The sequence below is a fragment of the Erpetoichthys calabaricus genome, chromosome 1, assembly GCF_900747795.2.
Source record: "Erpetoichthys calabaricus chromosome 1, fErpCal1.3, whole genome shotgun sequence".
Lineage (NCBI taxonomy): Eukaryota > Metazoa > Chordata > Cladistia > Polypteriformes > Polypteridae > Erpetoichthys > Erpetoichthys calabaricus.
This window is the reverse complement of record NC_041394.2, coordinates 59,464,879-59,492,485: the sequence shown is the minus strand read 5'-3', so window position 1 is coordinate 59,492,485 and position 27,607 is coordinate 59,464,879. Positions and strand designations below refer to the sequence as shown.

Here is a 27,607-nt window from a genome sequence, read left to right as displayed (position 1 = left end):
ATACATATTAGTTAGAAATTCACCTTTATTACCCCATTACAAAATTTCCAAATGTATTTACAGAAAAAAAGGAAACAATTCCTAATTACATACATATTCTTGGCACTATAAAAAGTACACATTTTTCTTTTAACAGTCCTTGAATACATCCTTAAAGTGCATTTATTTTTTCTTTTAACTATATATAGTCACAAAGACTTTCCTGAGGTGCAAAGAGATGAAAATGGGGTTTTATTGCATTAATCCGAAAAAGATAACTTAAGTGAAACACTGAGCATCTTAGGAAATTTTTTCCTTATTTACTTAAATGTAAATCTTAAAATAGAGGCCTTGTCATTTTTAAACATGAACAATTCTGTTGCTCTGAAGCAGATTCCGGTAATATAAAATGATTTTTTTTCTGATCATAAACAAAGTGCAAAACTAAATAAAAATTAGTGAAAGCTTATTTCTTCTTCTCAAACACACTATGCAGATGGAACTGTGAACAGATATATAAATTCTTCTTTTAAAATTTTACAGATAATCACTGTATCAGGTTTTATATGAACAATCTACATTCACTTCCAAAGACTGCATTGGCATTTCTCAATACTTGAAAAGGGTTAAAAAATATTCTGTGAGGATTTGTTGTCAAGGGAGATAAATCAAATGTCTTGAGATAGATTAAAGCATTTTATTCAAGAAAATCAGGTATCCAGATAGAAGAAGCCTAAATCCTCCCATAAAGGTTTATTTTTACAAATGATATGCTTTCAAAATAATCCTTTATTCCCTTTTCATAAAGGAGAAATATATGTTCTTTGTCATCTATGTCATTGCTTAGTGTTGTCATTGTTGAGTATCCACTAGGATTTGGCCAAATAAGAAGCTTCTCTGGGACCCAGGTCTTTCCATTATTGGTTGACCAACGCAGTGTCAAATTTATACCTACAAATTAAGAAAGACAGCATGATAAAAACCCACAATGAAATATTACAGGAGTCAGCCTGTTCACGGCTGTTTGACAAAATAATGGTTTCCTAAATAATGACCTTCAACTGCAAAATGATGGTGTTCAAAAATGAGACTCAGTTAAGAATACAGCCATTTTTATGCACACAATGTAAACCAAGTTCTACAACAGATTATTCATTTGCTATGACTAGAAATTATGTCATCAACCTGGCATCACATCTGAAAATATGACATTTTGCTAAGACAAATAACATTTCAGGAACTTAAAGATACTTCAGAATTTGGCTTAACTTTATTAAAGCTTCTCAAAAACCACTAAGTTATACATTGAAAAGATAACTAGACAACACAGACCTTTTCATCATCCGTTGTATTTCAGTTATCTTGTGCTATTTATTACATTCATGTGCTTTTTAATTAATTAGACATCTACTTTATAAGCTGTGGCACAAATAGAATATGAAACTGAAGAGTACATGACTTATTAATAATATACTCTAAACTCATTATAGGATGTTATTAAAATACATTTGTTTTAAATAACTGACAGCAGCAATCCAAACAGTTTTTTGTGAGCCTTTCGTTTTGCTCTTACAATTTTGTTGCTGTGATGCTTGTATCAAGTTCTGCCAGTAACTCAGACAGCAGAGGCAACTAACTTCAGGCACCAAGATGAAGACTGGGCTAAGCATGAAAATGATTATTCTCCCTAAGCACATCTCCATTTTTTTTGTCAATTAAACAACACATCTCACCAAGGATTCTTGCCTCTTGCTTAATGCTGCCAGGCTAAGCTCCAACTCCATATAATTCAATAAAAGAAAAAAAGCACAGTCAGACAATGGATGAACTGAAATTGGAATAATTAAAATTAAGATGGGAATATGTACGGTTTATTTCAGATGTTAGTGTCAAATAATTTATTTAAATACTATACAAAATGTATAGGTAGTAGCAACAAAGAACACCTCAAGAAACAGTCATGTCACCCTTTCTCTTCACTGTGTACACCACAGACTACAAATATAACACCAGGCCATGTCACTTGCAGAAATTCTCAGATGATTCTGCACTTATGGGGTGTTTTGATAAAGGTGACGAGACAGAGTATAGGAGGCAGGCGGAGAACTGTCTGTATCTAACATCAGCAAAACCAAGGTGCTGGTTATTGACTTTCACCACACCAAAGAGGCTCTATGTCCAGTCACTATTCAAGGAGTGGATGTAGAGGTGGTCCACTCCTACAAGTAATTGGGGATCCACATTTATGACCGGTGGGAATGGTCTTGGAATACACAGCAACTATATAAGAAATGTCAGCAGGCTCTGGAGACTGCACTTCTTTAATGTGGGAAATGACATCCTTCACATGTTCTATAACAGTGATTGCCAGTACGATTTTCTACGCTGTAGTATGCTGGGCTGGTAAAATCACTTTAAGAGAGGGCCCATCGAATCAACAAGGTAATTAAATGTGTAAGCTCAGTTATAGACACACTCTGGACACCCTGGAGATTATAGCGAAACAGAGAATAAAACCCATTATGAATAATGCAGCACATCTTTGCTCTGTCACATTAACACAGAGTACTTTCAGCCAACAAGTTATTCAGCAGCACTGTGTCAAGAAACGCTACTGGGGCTCCTTTATCACTATAATTACCACAGCCTACGAAAAAACTCGTAGATCCGGCCCACCGTAAATCGCTTCTTAAATCCGTTCACACCTCTCTGCCAGCATCCTTTGTCCTCTAAATGTGCTGATAAAAGACAAGCTGCCAGCAGCCGGCTATTCCATCCCCCCACCAACTTAGAACGTGCGCGAAGTTTTCCCAGCTCATGCCTTGATTGATTATCTGGGAGTGAAGTCGAGTTTTAGACTGGAAATAATAGATCATTTCATGCGTGTTCCGTTTCTACAGTAATCTGTGTAAACACATTGTTAAAACAGAAACTTTTTCATACTTTAGTAATAAATGTAGTAGGCATAAACTATAGAATGTGTAAAGACTGAGTTCCAAAGATCAAATAAACACTTTCACAAAAGCTTCAAGGATGACACAACAGTTTCCGTGGCGTAGCGTGCTAAGTTTTGCTTCTTAGAGCACAGCAGCTTTGCCGTGCCTCACAGACCTGAGTTCGATTCCCCGCTGGGGATAAACTGTTGCTTTTTTTTTTTCTTTTTAACCTCAAACGGACATAAAATTTATAAATTGGTATGCACTGTCAGTTAATGAGATCGTTATATTTTCATATGGGATGCTCCTTTTAAAATATTTTTTTAACACTTGAGACTGCAATTAACATGAACAACTGTCCCTAAAACTGTTATTTTTAAGATCCATAACACACAGACAGACAGAGCACTGCGTAATAGAGAGACAGACAGGCAGAGATATATAAATAAACAGGGAAGCCACATGTACTGAAAGAAAAAAAAAGATCAACATGTGCGTTGTTGTTTCCTGCAGCACTGAATAAGCTCACGCGCTCTAACATCACCCCTCCCCCCGATCTGACTCTCTAAGTAACAGCACAAGTACAGACGCAAACCAAGTGTAATCAAGGGTCCCGGTTTGATCCCCACTCACTCCTATATTTGCCGTTTTCAGTAGTAAGCTGCTCTTTTTGTTAATATTATACAGTACACACATGCACTTCGTTTGACACTTCGTTTGACTTCAATGACATCGCTAGTAGAAATTATTTGTCTATTAACTTACTTATCTACCTGTTTATGCATTTATTTATTTAAAGGGCTTCTGTAAAAAGTCAAATTTCCCCCTGGGGACAAAGAAAGTTCTATCTATCTAGTTCTTTATAGGTTAGGTATTAGAAGATGGTGACTCAACTGTCTCATTAAACAACATGTAACATTTATTGCAGCATATAACTTCAAATTGATACTGCCATTCAAAGGTGATCCAGCAAGATTATCTATGATGGTCATCTCTGGAGTGTTCTGTGCAATGGTGTGAATTGAAATTGGTTGCTAAATACACCAGTAGTGGCAAAACAATCTTAAATATTTTACAGTAAATATGTTTAGAACAATGAATATTCTTAATTACGGTCTTTTCTTCACATATCCTTGATTAAGTTTACTCTCACATGTTGTCTCATCCCCGGCTGGTCACAAGTTAAACTACAAAAATATTCACTTTTACCAAACAGTCAGTTTGAAACACATTTACTGAACATGGTGGTGTCTGAAAGCATCATGTGTGACAGCCTGCAGAGGGAGGTCCAAATGAGAGTCTTTTTGTGCAAGGCATGCTGCAGCTTAGCCTCTGCATGAAAAAACTTAAAAGGATTCAATCATACTGTAATGTTACTTGAGCACTGCAGCTCACAGACTGGAGCATAAGAAACTTGCAAATTGTTTCAAGGACAATCATCAGAGCAGGGAAGGGATCCACCACAGCGACCTACTAACATTATAAACAATAGCAACTCATAACCCAGTGGTTTTGAAACACTGCTTTAGCATACTGTACTCCTACTGAAGCTGTGAGACTATACTTTTTTTTTCTTAAAAATAAATAATACGAGTCTCATATTCTTTCTTTATTCGGAAGCTGTTGTTTACATAGGTGCTGCACTGATTAAGATAACCTTCCCAAACTTTGAATGGCACCCTCAAAGTCTATGGGACACAGTATCATCACACATTAATGACACAGCATCACACTTTTATTTTACTCCATTAGTAACCCATTCTGCGGTGGGTTGGCACCCTGCCCAGGATTGTTTCCTGCCTTGTGCCCTGTGTTGGCTGGGATTGGCTCCAGCAGACCCCCGTGACCCTGTGTTCGGATTCAGCGGGTTAGAAAATGGATGGATGGATGGATAGTAACCCATTTGTTCACTTTACATACCTACTTTGTCCAGTGACAGAGGGGGGCAGATGCTTTCCTCTCAGCATCATGTAAAATACATAAACCAACTCTGCAGAAGGTAACCATGCATCTTAGGTGATTTTACTTTACAATCTAAGTGACTATGGATATGTGCATAAATGCTCTGTTAATCAGACACATTTTTGGAACATGTGAAATATACTGAAATATTTAGAGAAAAGATTACAGAGTAACTGGAAGGAGGTACAAACAACAAACAAAGCAACCAGCCATAGGATTCAAACCCTGTCCCTTGAAACTATGAAGCAGCGGAACTCGCCAGATATGATTACTATAATGATCTCTTAGTATTTAACTTGATAAATTTTATGTAAAGAGAGATACATGCCTGTATACACTGCATGGTAATTGTGTTTTGTTTTAAATTAAAATTAACTAAATTCAGTATTCTGTAAAGTTCACCCTTTAACAGAAGTTTTTTAGAACATAGATAGTTGCAAATGTAATCATATAATGCAAATGTGCCTTAAAGAATGTGCCTCTTCTCACTGTCTAATAAGTACTTTTCTCTGAATTATTATCTTACTCTTCTTTATTTATTTATTTGGTTTAGTACAATGCTATATACTGTATACCCTGCCGTTCTTTCTTAAACTCTGTGAAGTGCCTTGAGCATGGGAAAGGCGCTATATAAATAAAATGTATTATTATTACTATTACATATATGATTATATCTTATACAGTTGGTCTGAGGTCTTCAATAAGAAAATTGAGGCACCGAAAGCAAACTATAGTCACAGAAAGAAAATACTCAACCATTCACTTGACAAGAACATCCAACAACTATTTCTCTCTAAGTTAAAGATATAACTAAAATATTTACAGAATACTTTAAAGTTTTCTATTCAGCTTTTATGCTATTCTTTATATAATTAGAAACCAAAGGTAAATATCATTACGTTTTTATTAGAATTTATTTGAGGTATACTTTGCAATTCTATCTATTATGACAAATATGTTTCAAGACTTTTCAGATAAAGAAGACAGAAGTTTCACAGTAAGGTAGACAGACATTTAGGGTGTAGGTAGTTATATTCAGTAATCAACCTATGTTGAAAAGTTAATAGCATAATCTTAAGTGTTGATGAAACAATAAATTCAAAGAGAATATACTAAAAAACATCAAAGTACGTGAATCAAACTAATAATACTTACGCTTGTGAAGATCAGCAGGGTTGCTGAAAAACATTACATTATTCTTGATAAGTGCTCCTGCAGCTACAGCAGGATCAATAAGTTCTTCATCAAAAGTCAAATTTTCCAGTGGCAAGGTTTCACAACCATCATCACTTCTTACTATTACTCGGCAGTTACAATGGTAGAAATTTTGATTTCGAGCATTGATTATCACAGAGCCATCAGGTAGTTCCATTGGCTTGAGGACAAAAAAAGAAAAATTGGTAAAAATTATGTAGTGTGTTAATGCAAAAATGATGAAATTATTACTTTTATTCACCACCATTTAGTATAGGATAACTTCCATTATGGTAAAAATAATCTATTGCAAAAGCTACTAAAGTAAATCATTAGGAATCATTACATGCTTTAATATTGGTGTTTCAGTCAGATAACATATCTCTCTATTATATAAAAAAATCTTTTGATGCAACGAGACTTTTTAGGAGACAAGTCTTTATGGAAAAGATTTTTTCAAGTCCCGCGAGACGAGAATATTGCCATGATATTTTTAAAAGTCACGCCCTCCTAGCAACTATTTTGAAACAAGACCACGGTACTCTCACCTATCATTCTTGTGAATGCTTTTATCAGACACACTTTCTGCATTCTCAGCTCTTATAAATTTTAATGTTTTCCTCATTTAAGTTCCCAATTAAAGAAGACTAATTATGTCCAAATCTCATTGAAGAATTACATCACGAAGGGTTATCAACAGAAATAATGAGTACAAGGGCAACCCTAGCACCTTGAAATGAGGAAGCCAAATGAATTTATGGCAAAAATGTAGATCGGTAACACGGCAAAATGGTTAAATGCGTATCAGTAGTCTATGCTGAAACAGTTGGTGGTGATAGTGCGGAAGATGAAAATAATTAATTGCAATATCACGAAGAATATCTACAACCGTTAACACCATCCGTCTTCCACCGCATGAATTATTGTAGACAGAAGGATGTATCCAAGAAAGGTAATGTGGTACATCTTCCGCAGATAACATTAGACAACAAAGAAGATCTTGATATGCCATTCGTTTTAAAATGTTAACAGTTTCCTGTTAGAATAGCTTCTGCAAAGACAATTAACAAATCTTAGAGCCAAACATTCGAAAAAAGTTGTTTTATTTAATAGTGAGAAAGAAATAAAATTCAGTCACGGGCAGTTATACATCGCATGGATGCAAATGTAACACTTCGCATGAAAATTAAAATCTGTTTAAATTGTACATCCACATCCCCATATGCGAGCAGTAGAACTGCAAACAGGCTAGGCCAGGGGGTTGGTGAGCGAAGCAAGCAGGGGGCAAAGCCCACTAATTTTAAATATAACAAAGGCAGGTTAAGTGGCAACTGTAAACAGAAGTGCAGTATAAACATCCCATGTAGGGTGTGCTCCCTTTTTCCATTCAATTGTCAAGGAACAGGATCCAGCATTATGGACCCAATAATAGAAAAAACAGGGTTCAGAAAATTATATCTGAAAGTTCTTTGCTTGCATTATTTGATTAGTTGCTTATAGAAGCACCATCTAGATGAGGAGACACACATGAACAGATGGTTTTATTCTCAAATTAGTCCATTCAAATGAATAGATGTGGCGGTTTTAGTCACATGTGCAACTATATATTTGAGGAAATATTGATTAAAAATTGTTGGGGTGGATGGATGGAACTGAATGCATATTTAGGTTATGAACTGCAATAGTGAGAGCTTGATAACCTTTAAATGTTCAAAAATATCTGTAAATATTTAGTGATCTTTAAATATTTAGAAATCTATTAATTCTATGATATTTATATATATTTAATATAAATAATATGTAATGAATTATAAGATATGTTTAAACAATTTACTAATATCCTGAACTGATTTACAGATATACAAGTGTTTGTATACCATCAAATCACTTAAAGCGGTTTATAAATGGGTACTTGATCACTAAAAATGTTTAAATGAATTGTTAAATATCATTATTTGCTCCTGCCCTTTGGAAATCTCACACAGAAAAGAAAACAAAGCATATGAAAGAAAGAAAATGAACATGATCATGATGTCTGCAGACTGCTGTTTTCATTTAAATTTGCTGCTTTAGGAAACACTAGCTATATGAACTGCTGTCTTAAAAAATTAAATATTTCACTTAACCTCATGCATATTTGCACACCTCCCCTAATAAAAGAGAAGTACTGAGTAAAGTACAGTATTAAGCACCATACCACTGAGGAATGGAGGCTTCTTGAGTTTTCTGAGCAAAATGTGGGATTAGGTTAGACAGCTGTTAATATGTTGCAAATAATCTGCTTCACAGGGACAACAAAATGGAATCTTGGGCATCCTTAACACAGTTTTTATTAATTCTGTGATGCAGTTTGAATCAATTGAACAGCTGCTTATGCACACTTCTAATTTATCAATAAATGTCTTTAAATGTACTAGACACTATGTAAAATATTTGTATATGCACCATGTACAGTATAAGCAGTAACTACATCTCATTTTAGTTTGTTTTTAAAAGGATACAAAAACATGCAACATTTATTGCAGCATATACAGTGGTGTGAAAAACTATTTGCCCCCTTCCTGATTTCTTATTCTTTTGCATGTTTGTCACACAAAATGTTTCTGATCATCAAACACATTTAACCATTAGTCAAATATAACACAAGTAAACACAAAATGCAGTTTGTAAATGGTGGTTTTTATTATTTAGGGAGAAAAAAAAATCCAAACCTACATGGCCCTGTGTGAAAAAGTAATTGCCCCCTGAACCTAATAACTGGTTGGGCCACCCTTAGCAGCAATAACTGCAATCAAGCGTTTGCGATAACTTGCAATGAGTCTGTTACAGCGCTCTGGAGGAATTGTGGCCCACTCATCTTTGCAAAATTGTTGTAATTCAGCTTTATTTCAGGGTTTTCTAGCATGAACCGCCTTTTAAGGTCATGCCATAGCATCTCAATTGGATTCAGGTCAGGACTTTGACTAGGCCACTCCAAAGTCTTCATTTTGTTTTTCTTCAGCCATTCAGAGGTGGATTTGCTGGTGTGTTTTGGGTCATTGTCCTGTTGCAGCACCCAAGATCGCTTCAGCTTGAGTTGACGAACAGATGGCCGGACATTCTCCTTCAGGATTTTTTGGTAGACAGTAGAATTCATGGTTCCATCTATCACAGCAAGCCTTCCAGGTCCTGAAGCAGCAAAACAACCCCAGACCATCACACTACCACCACCATATTTTACTGTTGGTATGATGTTCTTTTTCTGAAATGCTGTGTTCCTTTTACGCCAGATGTAACGGGACATTTGCCTTCCAAAAAGTTCAACTTTTGTCTCATCAGTCCACAAGGTATTTTCCCAAAAGTCTTGGCAATCATTGAGATGTTTCTTAGCAAAATTGAGACGAGCCCTAATGTTCTTTTTGCTTAACAGTGGTTTGCGTCTTGGAAATCTGCCATGCAGGCCATTTTTGCCCAGTCTCTTTCTTATGGTGGAGTCGTGAACACTGACCTTAATTGAGGCAAGTGAGGCCTGCAGTTCTTTAGACGTTGTCCTGGGGTCTTTTGTGACCTCTCGGATGAGTCGTCTCTGCGCTCTTGGGGTAATTTTGGTCGGCCGGCCACTCCTGGGAAGGTTCACCACTGTTCCATGTTTTTGCCATTTGTGGATAATGGCTCTCACTGTGGTTCGCTGGAGTCCCAAAGCTTTAGAAATGGCTTTATAACCTTTACCAGACTGATAGATCTCAATTACTTCTGTTCTCATTTGTTCCTGAATTTCTTTGGATCTTGGCATGATGTCTAGCTTTTGAGGTGCTTTTGGTCTACTTCTCTGTGTCAGGCAGCTCCTATTTAAGTGATTTCTTGATTGAAACAGGTGTGGCAGTAATCAGGCCTGGGGGTGGCTACGGAAATTGAACTCAGGTGTGATACACCACAGTTAGGTTATTTTTTAACAAGGGGGCAATTACTTTTTCACACAGGGCCATGTAGGTTTGGATTTTTTTTCTCCCTAAATAATAAAAACCATCATTTAAAAACTGCATTTTGTGTTTACTTGTGTTATATTTGACTAATGGCTAAATGTGTTTGATGATCAGAAACATTTTGTGTGACAAACATGCAAAAGAATAAGAAATCAGGAAGGGGGCAGATAGTTTTTCACACCACTGTAACTCCGATTTTATATTGCCGTTGTTTTTAAAAGGCTACAAATGGCAAAGGAAACCTATATTTAATTAATGCTTGGAATAAACTCTACCATTTACATAAAAAATATGAATCATCATAAAAAGAGTCAATCATTGCATCATGTTATTTATGTATAAATTCTGCCCTCCTTTCTTTTTGTAGAAAATGGTCTGTGACCCTATCATACCAACTTTTTCAGAGACTTGACAAGTTTCCTCTCAATGGCAAGCACAGCAAGGTTTCTTAAATAGTTTTAGCCCATTGTGTTGTGGCTGTACGACTGGACTAGTTTTAAGCAGGAGCTCCAATTGTTGCCACTAAAGACAATGGCTTGTACTGTATAGCTGAGGCATTGCACTAACTCCATGTCTTTAAAAAAACCAAGAAATCACACAGCTTACCCCTAGCTGCCTAGTTCAACCCGATAACCTAGTTTGAAATAAATGAATGAACTTTACTAAACTGAAACAAGGAACAAACTCAAGAATGCTATATTTATGTTTTTATTTACAGTTGGATATGTACCAATGCAAACAGTGGGCTATATAGCTAGCAAATAACAGGCAATGTCCTGCCTGGGACTGAACTTGAAATGCTCCAATGCCAAAATGCTCTCAATCAAAAAGAAGTCCAGCCACTTTGACAGTTCCTCCAATCATCATACAGCAGCCCAGTGTCCTGCCAGCCCACTGTCCCATTCACTCCAAGAGACGCTAATCTTCCCTGGAAATGACGTTTTGAAGCATTTGTTCAATAAACCTCTAGCTTTGCTGCACTGAAAACAAAGTGTATTCTGAAGTGCCACTGAAATCCAGTAAAGCTGCACAATAGGTTTTAATGGATCGTGCTGTAATGGAAATGTATGAGAAAAAAAAAATCACGTTAGATGACCTGCAAGAAATTATTGCTGATTCTGAATGAACTAGCCATGAAGTTGAACATGTTCTAGCACACTCTTTGTAATAGTGATGTAAATACAACAGTACATATTTGACGAGTTTTTTTCATATTTTAGAGGAGGCGGAGCTTCCCTTGTAGTCTTTTCTTTTGCGAGTGTGAAAATGCTGAAACCATAACTTAAAATAAAAATACCATTTCAGACAGGCAGTTGGGTTAAGTGAATACCAAGGAAGTGTACTGAAAATTAGTTCAGTAGCTTGCACTTCAGACAGGTATTTAGGAAACCATCAACTTACCAAGGAAAAAACAACTAATATGTATTCTCACCTGGCACTCATCAGGGTTAAAATCATTGGCCTTTTTTTTCTGGTTGTAGGGAATGCTTTTTAAACTGGCCCCATATCTCCAACTCTGACCATGATTATCACTCAGCAGACAAAATACTCCATCACCCTCAATTGTGCCATGTCCACAGACTATCAAACGTCCCTTGTTTGGAGGCAGCATCTTCTGTAGGAACATATCAAAGAGTGTCACATCTAATGGTTTATCAAGAGCAAGTTTTAGTTTTATATTCCATGCTCCTAGCATTTTTTCATAGTCTGCATTTCATAAATATTTAATTGTCAAAACACCAATAAATACATTTTTAAAAGTTTAAATTTGGTTAAAATTTAAATAGTACATTTACCAGTCCTGCTTAAATGTTTCTGGAGCAATTTGCATTATGTAGATTAATTAAACTGATCACCAGAAACTGTGAAAAAAGAATTAAAAATATTAGATTGTTGTATAATTGACAGAAGTTCACTTTATTAAAAGCACAATCAAAACAGTTTTCATTGGTGAAGGTTACCTTTAATACCACTGCACTACAGATTTTACTAGACCATCTGCAAGACATTTGTTTGTAACAAATAATCTACTGAAATTTGTTTTAAATCACAAATTGTCATGCATCACAAAGATACAGTAAGTAGAACAGCTTTCTTTCTGCAGCATCCTCACTGCTACAGAAAATACACTGGATGCTGGAAAAATACCACACTAGTGGAGGGTGCAAAGAAACTACAAAGGAAACAGAATTATTTTTTCCATATCATATTACTTTACAAAACACAATTCCCAACAAACCATTTATTGTACGATGGATCACAATAATGGCAGAGACAGGTTCTTGATTCTGTTAATACACATATACATATTCACATATGTATGCATGTGTATATTCCCAAACTTTTAATAATCCACCTCTTAATGTAAGGGATGACATATTAATTTCTGCATTTAAAATCAAACAAAGAGACCAGTATATAAGAACCCACGCTGCTTTTATTCTCCAATGTATATTACTTTATTTTTTGTTTATCATCCTTGTGTGTATTCTATAGAAGTCAGATAATTTATGCAATACTACAATTTTGTGCTTTGAGAAAGGTGCAATGCAAGGATTATTTAAACTAAATATATAGTCTGTGTAGCAAGTGCCTTCCTTTAAAGCTGATATTACAGTTTACCATTAAAAGGCACAGGATGTACTTTAATAAAAAATTTTACTTACAAGAACATTCACTCAATATGGCTATATTTTGGAGGCCCTGGCTGAAAATTCTGCACATAAAGAGGTATCACAATATGACAAAAATGCAACTGCACCAAATAAATATAGCAAAATTTAAATGCAACCATCCTTTTCCAAAACTAAAATGAAGTTGGAAAAGTATGCTGTTCAATAGAAATATCTCATGACTGAAGACTACTAAATGCCAAGTCTGATCAAGAGTGGCACTGCTCAAAATAAAAAATAAAAAAACAACACATCAAAAATCACAACTGATATGTAAGTATTGTCATTGTGTTCGTAAGAGTTTATTATTGTGTTAAAAAGAAATGAAGTAATCTTAGTCCAGTAATTTATTTGTATATTACTAGATGATGCAGTATAAAAAATGGCTACTACAAGTAAGAGCTAAAATACAGCTACAATATATACGGTATATATGCTCTCCATAAATTGAGAGAAAATGATTACAATTATGTAATTATACCAAAATGAACTTCAGTAGTTTTGAAAATAGATAAATGGCTCAACCAGTTTAAATCTTACACAGACTAAGACTAAAATGTCTTTAGCTTCCTTTATAAATGGCATCTCAATGAAACAAACTGATACTTCTGTTAACAATGAAGCACAATTTAGTAAAAATGCCTTTAAATCGAGTTCATATTAATTTTATTTATATTTCTTCATTGAATATCTGTTTCTTTAACATTTATTAACAGACAGAGATGAATAAAGGTAGGAAATATAAGATAGTAAACATTAACATTTAATCTTATAAGTCTCACCTGAATTCCATATCCTGGCCCAGGACAGAACATTTTGGTCCCCACTTCTTTAGAAATGTTACGTGGTTTACTCCAGGTTAGGCCATCATCTCTACTTTCGATTAAAAAGGTGCTTGAGACATTGCAGAGGTAATAGTGAGCACACAATGTGTAGAAAAGGAAAACAGATCCAGTCTCCTCATCCACAACCACAGAACCTAGGCTCAGACCATCTGGCACAATGCCATCATCCACAATAAAAGAGGTTGGGCTCCAAGTGGCACCTGAATATAAATACATTATCTTTGTTAATACACTGAAAAGATGCATTTAAACAATGAGCATTTTTATCTCTGCTATAGTGAACTATGCTGTATGTCACTGCAAGCTACTCCATAACACACAAACAAAAATCTTCTGAAGCTGACTGATGTGGGAAAGAGAAACGGTAAACTGAGAAAAGCACCTGTCTTTCCTGGGACTAGTAATCATTTTTGTATGTTACATCTTTAAGTGGATAATAGGGACTATAAATAACATTTCTTGAATTTTATTAGCATACACTGCCTTAATTATTTTTTTGTATTTTTGAGCAAATGTAAACTAATTCAAAATAATTCAAGTGTTTTTTTTCTTATTTTAGGAGATTTTATTTGCAGAAGAATCAATATTTTTCAGCATTGTTATTTGGCTTTTCATTTTTTAGGGCGAGTATGGATTTTTATGAGAACACTCACAAAAAAGTAGTTTGCACTACAAGCTTACTGGATAAATGAATCCTTCTTTAAAAGTAGGGGTGGACAAATTGTCAGCATTTCCAAACTGGTATCCAGGTTATGCTTTCTGGTTGTCAACCTTTACATAAGGGGTGGAGGGTAGCACTCTTCCATAATACAAACAAAATTGGCATCTTCAAACAATATTTTAGCAAACAGATGATTTTTAAAGGATTATGTTATGATGATGTGTGGTCTTTCTCCAAAGTACAAAAAGATATTTGATCAAAATCAAACTGAAACCTTGCATTAACATTGTATTCTAAAATTTTGTTTTCATATATAATTAATTTCTCGGTCAAAAAACACCTTCAGTGTTATTCTGTGATGCATTATGTCCCTTTCATCATTATACACCTTTAGCTGACCACAGCCAGTGACCCGTGTATACAGCTGCATTAAAATTTGTCATGCTTGGACCATTAAGAGGGTCATCATTAGATTAGATAAACTTTATTAATCCCAAGGCGAAATTCACATGCATACATAGCAGCAGAAATATAAAAACAAAGAAACAGACTCACAGGACAAATAATACAGCCAATCAATCAATCGATATGTAAATAAAAATAAATAAATAAATGTATGCTGTTCAAATATTTCAATATGGTATTTAAAAAAAAAATTAACAGGTGCCCCGGTAGAAAGCATTGAAATGCCTCATAGAACTGAGCAGAAAAGATCCCAGAGGCGCTTCTTAGCACACTGTGGTGGAATGAACCTATGGCTAAAAGTGCTCCAAGAAAGTGCCTCCTGAAGGGGATGGAGGGGATTTTTCATGATGACATCCAAATTTGCCACTATTCTCTTTTCTGCAACAACTTCCGGTGTGTTCAAGGTTCTTCCTGTGATGGCACAGGCTTTCCTGATAAGTTTATTCAAGTATTATGCTTCTTTCAAGCTCAAGTTGCTTCCCCAGGAGAACACAGCATAAAACACCACACTAACTACTATGGACTGATGGAGCATTTCCAGTAGTTTGCTGCACATATCAAAAGACTGGAGTAAACTTAGCAAGTGCAGTCTTCTCTGGCCTTTCTTATACAGCACCACTATGTTGTCAGACCAGTCCAGTTTCTTGTTTATATGGTACTTGTAGCTCTGCACCACTTCCACATCCTCCCATGAATGATGACTGCTCTCAGAGGCTCCTTGGCAAGCCTAAAGTTCACCACCAGCTCTTTTGTCTTGCTGCTATTCAGTTACAAGTTGTTGTTCCTGCACCACAAGACCAAGTACTCCACAACCTTCCTGTACTCCATAATCTCCATTATCAATGCAGCCTATGACAGAGGAGTCATTTGTTAATTTCTGTATATGGCAAGCACTGGTATTGTGCTGGAAATCTGCTCTGTCCATGTGGGAGCAGGCTCTGTGGAGCATTTAGATGAGAGCATCTTCCACACATGTGTCTGATAGGCAAACTGCAGAGGATCAAGATGTTCTAAAACCAGGAGCTGTAGCTGTTTTAGTAGGATCAGCTTCTTAAAGCTCTTCATGATGTAGAAAGTAAGAGCCACTGGTCTGAAGTTCTTGGAATCACTGGAATGACCTTTCTTTTGGTACTGGAACTGCACATGATGTTTTCCACAGCTCAGGAACCTTATGCAAATTCAGGGAAAGGGAGAACAGGTATTGTAGGACCCCTCACAGCTAGCTAGCACACGTTTTGTTTGCAGAGACACAAAGTCCAGGAGTGGGGAGTAGCTGGAGACCACAATTGTGAAGCCATTGTGGGGGAAGGTCGTGCAGGGTGCAGATGGCAGTTGGGATTCTAGAACTTTCTCAGCTCACTCACAGAGGGTAGCTATGTTGGGGGTGGGCTGTACTGACAAGAATCAGTCAAACCTGTTGAAGAACTAGTTCAGTTCAGTAGCTTGGCTCTCGTTCCTTTCCTCGCCATGTTTAACAGCCTGCTTGTAGCCAGTGATACTCCTAAGCCCATTTCATACTTCCTTCATGTTCTTTTGTTATAACTTGTGCTCAAGTTTGTATCTGTAATGGGCTTTCCCCTTTTAGAGCGGTTTCTTCAGTTCTGACTCCACCTGCTTTATTTCACCTTTATATCCAGATCTGAAGGCTCTCTTCTTCCTATTCAATAGAGCATTCATGTCTTTTGTGATCCATATTATCAAAAAATAGTAACAAAATAGCAAACAACAAAGTAGACAAACAGGCCTGAAAAACCATGTTCACACTCTGCAGTTTTTGGACTAATTGTTAAGAGGTTAGGAGCCCAATGTATATATCGGTTAATAGTGAGCATCTTATTTTCATATGCAATTCCTGTCTGTGACTGCACAAAGCAAGATCTGTTTGTAATCATTGTAATTGTTTTGCTGCTATCTGTATATTAAATGAATCTCAGCAATAAAAGAAAACTTGGTTTAAGTTCAGCTACAAAAAAGTAGAAAAGAATGAATAAATCATATGCCTCTCTATAATCATTTGATTATTAATCACAGATTTTTCTTTTGTTGAAGCACCCATTTTATGTTTAAATGTGTGTGTGAGAGACAGTAAATTCAAGCCCAAAGTGTGTTACAATTTGGTCAGTAAAGTGCCCTTAAGTATGTTTGAGCAGGACAAGGAAATGGACCACAATTCCATAGGGTTCTGCTCTGAGAAGTTACAGATTACAAATATGTACTCCAAACCTACTTCTTGCACTGTAGTTTAATATACAGTCTGAAAAACTGTATTACAGTCTCCTAAGCATACTTCAAGAAAAGGAATTACATCATCAAAAAAGAAACAAAAATAATTTATAATACTATGTTATTATTTAAAAAATTTAAAAAATTTGATAAAGGTTACCATTATTTATCAGAATAATTCTTTATACTGATAACCAAGTACAATTTGGTATTGGATTACATTAAAAGTTCTCTTACCTTTATCAACTGAGCGACGCATGGCAATAAATTTTGCCCCTCCATCAGAGGAAGAACCTTTCCTAGCTTCAGCAAAAGCAACAAGACTTCCTTTGGGAGTGAAGGACAAAAGTGGGATCCTGTATGTATTGACAGCTCCTTCAAACCCACTTACCCACAGCAACTGCTCTTCAGAAATTAATGGTTTGATCTGAAACTAAAAAAAGGAAAGAACTTTGTTGTTTTCAGTTATTTTTAAAACATTATTAACCCAATAAAATAAGATATCTATTATAGTTTATAGTCCTTCATACAGTGAGTGGGCATTTTTTAAATTAAGTGCAGGACATTTATTTTTACAAAAAGATCAATAAACACTAATATTGATAAAATATGTGCTAAGATGGAGGAGAAAGCTCTGCCAGTGAAATTGGAAAAACAAAAATAGCCAGGACAAACAGAACATTAGATAAAATAAGAGAGTGATCAGGACTTGTAAACTTTACTAGAATGGGAGGCCAAATTTTTGCCCTCGCAGTTGCTAATCTTGACTGAATCCTTGTCACTGTCAATATCATTAATGGCATTTGGTGTCACTGGTATCATCTGGGTGGCAACACAACACTGGACTTCAAACCACAAGGTTTTGTGTGACCCTCAGTAAGTTTCACAGCATTGTGGCACAGTGGTAGTACTGCTGGTTAGTAAGAGTGTGTGTTTTTGCATTCTCTACAAAATATATCATTTTCGTTTCCAAACCCATGCCAACAGATGGACCTTCCATACATTTTTCCTATATGACAAAAATTTTGTGATCAATTATCTGTGAGATTAAATTAATTTTTGGAGCTGGGTTTTGTGCAGGATACAGTGATTCCCCGAGAAGATATAAAGAAAGGGGTCTACATTTAAAAATGTTTGTCTCGTTTGCATCACATTGTAACTGCTGTAAAATTAGAGCAAAACCTGAACCTGAGTCGCCCCCAATCCATAGTGGATAAAAGCTATGAAATTAAAATAGCAAGAGTCAGGGCTGAACTAAATACATTCCATCTGCAACACAAGTTAAGATACGTACATAATAATGAGCCCTGTTGAGATTTGTATGGGGGTTTAGGCCCATCAAGCTCTTGGCTCTCCACCTCTGATGAGTTAATTTCTTTGATTACAACTAAACAGGTATAATAACCATTAACCCAAAAAAAAAAAAATAACAGTTTTAAAATTATACCAAAATATTTTCTAAACAGTCCCTATTACTTTGAAAGAGTTGAAAGGTCTAGCTTTCAGACAGAGTATGCATCAAACTTATGCAAAAAACTTATTTTCCTCCTTTCCAGTGATTAATGCAGCAATTTCATCCAAATATTTAACATACCTCTCTCAATCCTAGATTTTTGGACTGATATCCTTAATGAATTCAAATGCTAAAATCTTTATTAAAGTTCTAGCTCACCATCTGTAACTGGTCATTCATAAACTGGCCCACCCAAATGAAACCAAGTTTATCTGACCCTGTTGCAGTCTTCTACTTTCCACACCTTGCAGCTTTGCACTGGTATCTGTACATCTAAAAATATTAATTCCTGTTTTGCTTCATAATATACACCACAGGATTTCTCTCTTTGCAGATTACATCCTTCTGTATCTAGGCTATATTCTCCTACTCTTACACCTTCTTACTGGTCAGAGATTCTGTAGGCTTATTTAGAATAACAAGAAACCTAGGTATAAAATTAAACTGTAATCTGCAACAGGTCTGATGAAGGTGTCACACTTTCTGATTTAGAATTTTATCACTGGGCCTATGGGTTGCATTCAGACTAAACTGGGCAAGCCCTTCTGTCCCTTGATTTTCATTTTCCCTCCCCTAAAATGAAATGCAATAGTTCGTCCAAGTCTGAATCTAAAGACCTTTATAGTTCCCTTGAAACCATTTATAACATATTATACAAATTGTGAACAAAAGAGCCCTTCTTCTTACTCTATTTTCCCAAAAAGCAATTGCATTCACCCATACTCAATAATCAAACAGTACCAATAGGTGGTAACTCAAGTACGCTTTGGGCGTTCTATTTGACAGATGTCGCCCCAAATTTCTGTAATACGTTTAGCTTTACTTTGGCATTATATCTTATTCTTACTTCTATCAGCAACTTTGCTCAGCATAAAGGGCTAACGGGGTGTCACTCATATCTCATCTACCCAGTTACAATCTTTTCGCTCTTACATGGTTCTACCCAAACCCCCCCCCCCCCCCACTTCAAATATCAATTTCAATTTTCTACTCTTTTATATGAAAGTCTTGTAAAAAATAACAAATCCCCTTAATCTATCAAAAGTCTTACAGTCTCTCCTTGACTGAAAAATATAATGACGACCCTGCCTTATTTTTTGAGTCGCCTTGCTATACAAACTAAAATCAGTAGCAGTATAATTTCTAAAGCTTGTCACAGCTGAAAGGATATACCCATCCTGTGACCATAACTTAGATTACCCAGGTTTGTAAATGGATGGAGGAAAAGATGTCACATATGGTCCAATTTTGTCTTCAGAAGATGGTTGACAGTACTAAGATATACGCTTTTACATGAGGATGGCTTGTGTCTACTTATTTATAATTGTTAATCATGTTTTGACACGTTCAGAATATCACAGTAAGAACAAACACTCAATATATGGATGCTGAAATAAGATTTATTACATTTTTGTTGTAGTTCACTTGTGCTTCTTGTATAGATTTCAAATTAATTTTATTATACTAAAAGAATGGAAAAGACCTGATACCAGCTACCAATTACTCAAATTTAGGAACACAGTTTTATTACAATAACAGGTAATAAAAATGCATTTAACATTATTTGAATGACAATACAGTGGAACCTCTAGATACGAGTTTAATTCGTTCCAGCACTGAGCTTGTATAGCGAATTTCTCGTATCTAGAACAAACTTCCCCATTGAAAATAATGGAAATCCAGTTAATCCGTTCTGCACCCCAAATATATTAACATAAAAATCAATTTTCCTAACAAATAACACTGATAAATTATATATACTGTAGTCTACCTTTAATAAATAACACTGGTAAATAATATAACTGATTATTAAAAGAATCAAAACAGGTGTCCAAAGTGCAGTAGAGCATTCAATAAATCTTTAAATAAATAATCCTTAAAACAGTTGTGAAGTGGAGGTTTAAAATACACAAGAATAACAATCCTTTAACACGAATTTAAAACGTCAAAAGGATGCCGTCTTTAAAAAACAGATGACAATCCCCAGTGCTTCTTCTCTGTTAGTGTCTCACCTGCGGGCTCTGCAACAGGCGAGACACTCTTAATGCAGCTGACCTTCTCTACACCGTCCTGCTTCAGCTGTTTGGCTCGCCTGTTCAGCTCACTGTTCAGCTACACGCGAGCCTGCACTCACTCGCCCGCCCGCCTGCCTGCTTGCTTGCTTGTGCTTGTGCGCGCGCGCGCTCTCTCTCTCTCTCTCTCTCTTTTCTTTTACTTTTTCTCCCCCTTAACCGGCTCGCGCTTCTCTATATATGCGGGGAGGACATGGCAGCTGCAGCCCATCAGCCACAGGAACAATCATGGATGTGGGCAGTTTCCCACCTGTGCACTTAAGTGAGAAACGCAGACACCGCAGATCGCGGCTCGCAACTGCTACCACGACCCCTTGCTAAGCCGCGAGCTATACCCACAGCCTGGCTCGTGGCTCGTTACGCGAGCCAATGCTCGTATTTAGATCTGAATTTTTCGCTCATACTTTCCTCGTATTTTGAATTTCTCGTATACAGAGGTGATCGTATCTCGAGGTTCCACTGTATAATCTGTTCACATTGTTCAGTACTTTGGACTGACTAATCATTATTAAAGATTATATTGCATGTGGTCTTTAAAGAACCCTTACCACATGAAAGGCGGTGGCAATGAATTATATACCAATCTTGTACTGTAACTAGGGATGCACCGATACCACTTTTTTGGAAAATGAGTACGAGTACGAGTACTTGCATTTCAGTACTCGCCGATACCAAGTACTTGCCGATACCGAGTACTTAATAAAAACATGATTTAAATTTACAGGTAACAGCTTTAGTCATATAATTTAACAAAAAAAACAAGAAACTCTCGTCTATCCACTGGGAGGTTAGGCTAATTAGCGACACGGGGCTAACACTGCTTGTCCAAATATCCGTGGTGAAACTAAACGCAGAGGAGGCTTGCAGTAGGCTGTGGATATGTTTTTTCACGGAGTCGTGTAGTTTAGGCAGCTCTGTGTCAGTCATGTAGCGGCGGCTTGGGACATCATATCTGGGCTCCAGAACATGGAGGAGACGCAGGAATCCCACATTTTCTACCTCCGAGAGTGGCTGGTCACTCAATGCAATGTACTCGATAATTGCCTGTGTTATTTTCACAGCACGTGGATTGTCTCTGGACATTTTCTCTCGTCTTGCAAGAGTTTGCTGCAGCGTGGGTTGTGTTGGTTTAGAAGCAGCGTGGGTTGTGTTGGTTTAGAAGCGTGGGTAAACTCTTTGTACTCGTTGTCGTGTTGGGATTTTAGGTGCTTGATTAAATTACTTGTGTTAAATGCGCTACCTTTTGAGCCTCCTCTGGACAATTTCGCTCAGCACAATTTGCAGTCCGCCTTTGTTTTGTCGTCTTCATTCACTTTGAAATAGTTCCACACGGCTGACATGTCTCGCCTCGCCTTCTCCCCGCTCTGAGCTGCAGCCGGGGCCTGGGGGCGGGCACTCGGCGCCTGTGATTAACCCCTTACACGACGCTCAAACATAGACATTTCTCAGACCGTGGTATCGGTCCCCCGATACCGGGGACTTTTAACGAGTACGAGTACTTTAGAAAATGTGGTATCAAGGCCGATACCAGATACCCGTTTCGGTATCGGTGCATCCCTAACTGTAACTTAAACCAAAACAAAAAGATCACTCAGATCTCATAGTTGGTGGCTTTAGTTTGACAAATCTTACATTTAGATACAGAGCTGACATTCTAAGGCTTGGTACACATTACCCAACAGAGGAATCATATGATACACCACATGTCAACTGAAAAACTAACTACATACAGATCATGCAATGCAAGTACAACTGCACAAATGCCTTAATATAACTACACTAATTCAAATAAAAAGGTACATTGAAGGCTAAACAAGTTATCTAATTATTAATTATTGAAACACGTCCATACTTTCAAAAGGTTCTTGAACTTTGTACTACAATGTTCACACCTATAATCCTCACCAACTGATCTAAAATAGCTTCTCAAATTCAGAACATGTGCATTCAAATGAAATATTATTGCATTTATAGTATTTTTATTAAAACATTTTGTGAGATGTAGGTAACCAAGTGCTGCATCTGGTAATATTGCCACATAACTGGGTTCTATTTTAAAACTATCTGCTTTGCAAATTTTTGATCTCCGAGTCCAAATATCTGCTACTAGTTAAAACTCCATCTTGCAGGTGGTCGGTCGCCTATGTCTTTGTGAAAACCATGTGATGGACAGATGTTCAATACAGGATATATGTACCTATATAATGACAGATGGACAAACACAATAATTAAAGAATGTTAATTAACCTCCCCAAAAGAAATTTAAAATAGTGTCAGTACTAAGTTACAACCTAATCTTGATTTATTTCAACATATATGAAGAAAATATATTAAAGCTGCTTTAGTTATTTAAGCAAGAAATTATATTTTAAAGGAATAGTATAAGTCAAACAGAGATTAAAACTACGGTAACACTTCGTTAAAACAGTTAACTGACCAATGAGTACTTCTAAAACAAGGAGTAGAACAACTGCTGCTATTTTAATATGAAATACACACTCAGTAGCCACTTTATTAGGCACAATTATCTAATACTGTACAGGACTTTTTGCTTACAGAACAACCTGACTCCTATGAGTGATGGATTCAACAAGGCGCTCTGAATACTCCTTACATATGTTAATTCATGCTAACTTGATGTCATACAATTACTGTACATTTTTAAACCAAACATTCCACCTTATTCTAAAAAGGTGCTATGTTGGACCTATATTTTGGAACTATACAGGCCTCTAGGGTAAACTGAAGTCACTGGGACATTTGTAGGAACAGTTTGTGATGATGAATGCTTTAGGATCAAGTTTTAAAAAAGGTAGTGTTTGGGGATAGAGTCCCAAATGAAGGGCTAGTACCATGAATAATGAAGGGGAAAGTAAAGTTGGCACTGAAAAGAATGAAAAAGACAACAGGATCAGAAAAAAATACCAGCAGAAGTGTGGAAGAGTTTAGGAGAAAAGGGATTAGATGCGTTGTGGGATTTAATGCAAAAGATCTATGAAAAGGAGAGAATAACAGAGGAGTAGAAGAACAATGTGATTGTACCCATTACAAGAAGAAGGAATATTCAGGATTGTGAAAACTAAAGAGGGAAATGGCTGATGTCACACACAATGAAAATTTGGGAAAGGGTTATAGAGAAAAGTCTTACGGGAGGAACAATTTTGGTTTTATGCTTGGGAGCGGAACAACTGATGCAGTCTTTGCATTGAGACATCTCACAGAGAAACATTGAGAAAAACAGAAAGGATTGCAGCATCGAGATTGCATATGTATGAGGTTGATTAGCATGCTCCTCTTTTCTGTGCTGCGGTCAGTAAAATGCTACCAATAACTAATGTCCAGTTCAGAGAGACGAAGTAGAAGCTTTTTCCCCCACAGTCCTTCCAACTCTTGAATAAAGTGCCTAGATCTACATGATGCCCTACTGTTACATTAAGTTATTTAATTTATTAAGTTAAGCAAGTTATTTATTTAGTTATTATTATTATGTATCACATATTTAAAATTCTATTAATCACACTGATATTTATAAAGTCATGTATTACTGTTATTTTCCTTTTTATTCTTCTTAAAGGCACAGTCATTGGGATTGAGCAACTAAACATTTAACTATATATTGTACTGTATGTATAATTTTTATATGACAAATAAAAGTTGATTTCATTTGGCAGCTGGTTGGATCCATTGATTCCTGCTATGTACACCAAATTCTAATTCAACCATCTGAAAGTCTCAGAGATTTTAAATACCCAGTAACATTTTTCCTGTATTTTTCTTAAAGCTGTTTATTTGTTGTGATCACATGCTTACCATGGCCTCACCTTCCTCTGCTTAATCTGCACAAGCGCTGCCAGTGTCTTACAGAATCCCCTACTGCAGTTGTTATAAAATAAATTATAGCAGGGTATCTCAAATCCAGTACTTGATCAGCACTGTGACTGTCCATTTACTACCTCCGAATCAAGCTCAATTAATTACTCTTATGTTTTGTACACTTAAAGATACACCACAGTGTGATCATTAAGTTTTTTCAGGAACTTACATTCATTTGTAATGCTGTCAAAGATTTTATCATATGCTGTTCCTTTATACATTTTGTCTTCATTGGTGACTCTAACTTGGCCCTGTATCAGTGAATGAGGCTGTGTGCATGAGTTTATGCTACATTGGACTGGTGTGACATTCAGACTTGGCTCCTGTCTTAAGCCAGATGCTGCACGTACAGGTTCTATCTCCACAAAAACCTTTAAAAAATCAAGTGAATTAACAATTTTTTTTCATAAGTGTGACAGCAGCAGATAGCCTTAGCTGTACAGTGCAAGTACTGTAAATAGGTTTCATTCAGAGAGACAAGCTTCTTTCACATACAGCACACATGCACTTGGGTAGAATGTTAACTTAAAAGATGATATAAATACTTGACACCTGGTTCTGCTTAATTTTTTATTACTTCTGTACTGGGAAAACACATTTTAGAAAGGACATTTGGCTTTGTCTCCGTGACTACTTACACCTTTTTGATAAAAATAAATTTAAAAAGTGCAAGTGACAATCTTAAACAAAAGAAGCATACAGCGTTCCATTTGAACCAACTGTCTACTCTTCAGCAAGTGGGCCTTCGTTAGAAAATTCTAATTTTCAAATAAAACAAAAAATTTTAACTATTAAATAGAACAAAGTAAATTTATTTAGAAGTACATAATATTGATTAAAAAAGTTAAGATTTATCATGCAACAATACAACTTTTAGTATTTCTTTAACCTAGTAATCTAATTAACCCAATAAATCACCCTAAAAAACCCAGAAAATGACACACACACACACAGCATAAAATAAAAAATACAGAAAGAAAACAATTAAACTCTGTAATAAAGATCTCTAGACTTTACCAAACAAAGTAAAACTGTGTATTTCTAAAAGTAAAGTAGTTCCTTCTGACTTTCTTTTCTGTTCTTCTTATAACTGCAAAACTATATTGCCCTAGTACCTTCATTGTGCATCTTCATATTTCATTGTATAAAAAGGTATTATTGATTACTACTTGCTCCCAGTTAGGGTACAAAAACAAAAAGAGACCAGCTATATATTGTTAATTGCTTTGCAAAGGAGAAATGGTAACCTAATCTATGACTTCAACAGTTTGCCACTGACCTTGTTTCTGTTGAAGGCAACAAATCTAAAAACAAAAAAGCAGTATTGCAAAAAATACCAATAGATATACATTTACTTTTTTGGTGACAAAGCAGGATTAAATAGGAACTGAAAAGGACTTAAAAGATGTTGAGGTTTCACACAGTAAGTAAAGGCAAATACAGTATCTATCCTAAGCAAATGATGGATGTCACGTGAGACTGTAAAATGCAATTATTTTAAAAAAACAAATGCGCAGCATTATGAAATCAGCATTTCATTTATAAGCTCTAAGTCCACCTCACTTTCTCAAGAGTTACATTTATGGCACAAGTGTCTTTCAGTCTCGCACAAGAACCTATTTAATTGATGTGTTTTGAAATCCTCAGCAATTACTGTGTAACTATTGTAGAGATTTACATCTGTATAAATGTTATGGTTTTTATGTATTGAGAGAGAGAGAGAGAGAGAGTACAAATGCAGCATATGTACATTTTTAATGAGTTTTACGTAAAACAGTTGTTCTAACTTAGTATGTGTCCTCACACATTTATTACACCCTGCGTATTAATACTTCTGAGCAACATATTGAATTGTTTCCTGTAGCAACATACTGAACAATCATAAAACAATACAAATACATGTATTCAATTATTTAGTTATTACAATAAAACTAAAAAAAACAGTACTTGACAAGTACGCAACAGTATCTTCACTCAAACCGAGCTATCTTCAACCTGTCAAGATCGGTACACGGGACCTCTTACCTGAACGTCCGCTTCAGCTGACTGCAGCAACAGAACGGCAACAACGCAGATAGACCGAATAACACTGGTCCATGAACAGAAAGTGCCATCGGTTAGCTGAAGAAGCCGACATCGCACCAACATTGCGACCAAACAACTGGTTTTCACCTATAACTTAAAGAGGAAGCTCAACGAATTCGCTAGCCGCCCAGCACCACTAAAGCAGAAGGGTTACGGTCACGTGAGAGCTGAAGTTCCTGGTCACGTGTCCAAATAAGGAGGGGCGTCTAGGGTTTCGTGTTGCGTCCAATTTGTGTACGTTGATGTGCTTGAGATTTATGTTCATACTTATAAAAGGTATTTCTTGCTTGTCTGAGAATGATTTATTAGTGTAAGATATACGAACTGTTTAAGAATAGCTCTTTTATATATGTACCTGCTACAGTTTTTATTATTTGTTTGATTATATGTCATATTAATAACACTCGTACCTTCAATTTGCCTTTGCTTAATATTAGTTAACCGACTGTTTAGTACAGCGGTTCTTAACCTGAGTTCCGTGGACCCATAGGGTCAGATAAAATTAACATTTATATTCACTATACAGCCCGGTACTGTTGATTTACACTTGATGTAGTAGTAATAGTATTAGTAGTGGTAATAGAAAACGTAGAAGTAGTAGATCTGTTTTAATTTGCATAAGAGGATTGTATTTCATAATTATAATGAGTGGCCATTAGTTTTTGCATAAAAAGGAGTGTTTTTTTTAGATTGTTTACTTTAAAGTTTAATAATACTTTGTGTGTCATATATGTATGAGACAAACAACTTTCGATAAATAAAGTTCATTGTTCATTGCACGCAAAGTTGTGTTTATGTGAATATTTTTGGTGAAGGGGGTCCATAGCTTTCATCAGATTCTTAAAGCTGTCCGTGACACAAAAACGTTAAGAATCAGTGCTTTAGTGGATGTGCTTGTCTGTGCCTATGTATCCCTTTTATTTGGCAAATTTAACTTTTACTGTATTTGGCAAAAGGGCAATTCCTTTTTGCCTGTCGCTAACTGGTATTGGTCAGCTTTGTTCATTTAACAAATGGCATACATATGTTTACGAAAGATTTGGAACTCTCAGACCATAAAGCAGTACTTTTCACTGTCTCATTATCCCTTCCTCATCATATCTGTAAATGACAAATTTCTTACAGAAACCTTAAAAATATCTGCCCCTCTATCCTTTCTGGATCC

The 27,607-nt window shown here is 36.0% G+C and overlaps 1 protein-coding gene across 2 annotated transcripts; it reads right to left on the bottom strand.

Annotated features, from left to right (window-relative positions):
• Positions 1-7: 7 nt before the first annotated feature.
• On the bottom strand, positions 8-26,608 carry neu1 (neuraminidase 1). Of its 2 annotated transcripts, none has more exons than XM_051933769.1 (6): positions 26,383-26,608; positions 17,137-17,326; positions 13,488-13,750; positions 11,466-11,648; positions 6,033-6,252; positions 8-930 (listed from the first exon to the last, which is right to left on the bottom strand). In XM_051933769.1, the coding sequence occupies exons 1-6, from the start codon at positions 26,503-26,505 to the stop codon at positions 713-715; spliced, it is 1,197 nt and encodes a 398-aa protein (XP_051789729.1). In that variant the 5' UTR covers positions 26,506-26,608; the 3' UTR covers positions 8-712. The 2 variants fall into 2 exon arrangements, with proteins under 2 accessions (XP_051789729.1, XP_028656274.1); XM_028800441.2 differs by having other exon boundaries at positions 17,137-17,332; positions 26,383-26,607.
• Positions 26,609-27,607: the final 999 nt, after the last annotated feature.

Coding starts and splice junctions, on each gene's coding strand:
- neu1 (XM_028800441.2), bottom strand. CDS start 26,505: ATGTTGGTGCGATGTCGGCTTCTTCAGCTAACCGATGGCACTTTCTGT. Junction 17,333..26,382: donor CAGCTGAAGCGGACGTTCAG/GTAAGAGGTCCC, acceptor TCCTTTTTTTAG/TTTCAGATCAAACCATTAAT. Junction 931..6,032: donor CCCTGCTGATCTTCACAAGC/GTAAGTATTATT, acceptor CTTAATTTGTAG/GTATAAATTTGACACTGCGT.